The 452-nt window shown below is 39.2% G+C and overlaps 1 protein-coding gene across 1 annotated transcript in view; it reads left to right on the forward strand.

Annotated features, from left to right (window-relative positions):
- LOC119594019 (putative RNA polymerase II subunit B1 CTD phosphatase RPAP2) overlaps positions 1 to 452 on the forward strand; it is a gene marked incomplete at its 5' end in the record, with an annotated part of 4,432 nt that overhangs the window by 2,090 nt on the left and 1,890 nt on the right. The window contains 1 exon segment of the mRNA XM_037943047.1: positions 127 to 413. Within this exon segment, the coding sequence (XP_037798975.1) occupies positions 127 to 413 (287 nt within the window).

The following is a 452-nucleotide window of genomic DNA, read 5'->3' on the forward strand; positions in this document are numbered from 1 at the left end:
AAATACTGGACAAATTTCCAGCATATTGTTTTTCTTTTTTATTTCTTCTGTTATGTCCCACTTTTGTATGAAGATTCCTAAAGCTTGTCATTAACTTTCTAAGCATATAATATCCTATTTTCTCAGGTTGTTTCATTCTTGGGGGGAAGGGAACAGTACGAGGAAGCAAATGTTGAAGAGGAAGGAGAGGGGAGAAAAAAAGGCCTCGAGCCCATTCCGGAAGAACAGTGTGACACCAATAAGCCTACGAAGGTTGCTAATCCAAGCGAAATAGTTGCCAAAAAAGGAAAGGGGAAAAAGACAAAGAAGAATGTGGATGAGTTCGAGGTGGAGACTTCAACACTTCCCTTGATAGACTCGTATTCACAGATGGCATGGCGACAACAGATTGTGATGGAGAAGACCAGGAAATGGTTTGTACTATTAAACTGAGATTTTATATTTACTCATTC

The sequence above is a fragment of the Penaeus monodon genome, chromosome 33, assembly GCF_015228065.2.
Source record: "Penaeus monodon isolate SGIC_2016 chromosome 33, NSTDA_Pmon_1, whole genome shotgun sequence".
Classification (NCBI taxonomy): Eukaryota; Metazoa; Arthropoda; class Malacostraca; order Decapoda; family Penaeidae; genus Penaeus; species Penaeus monodon.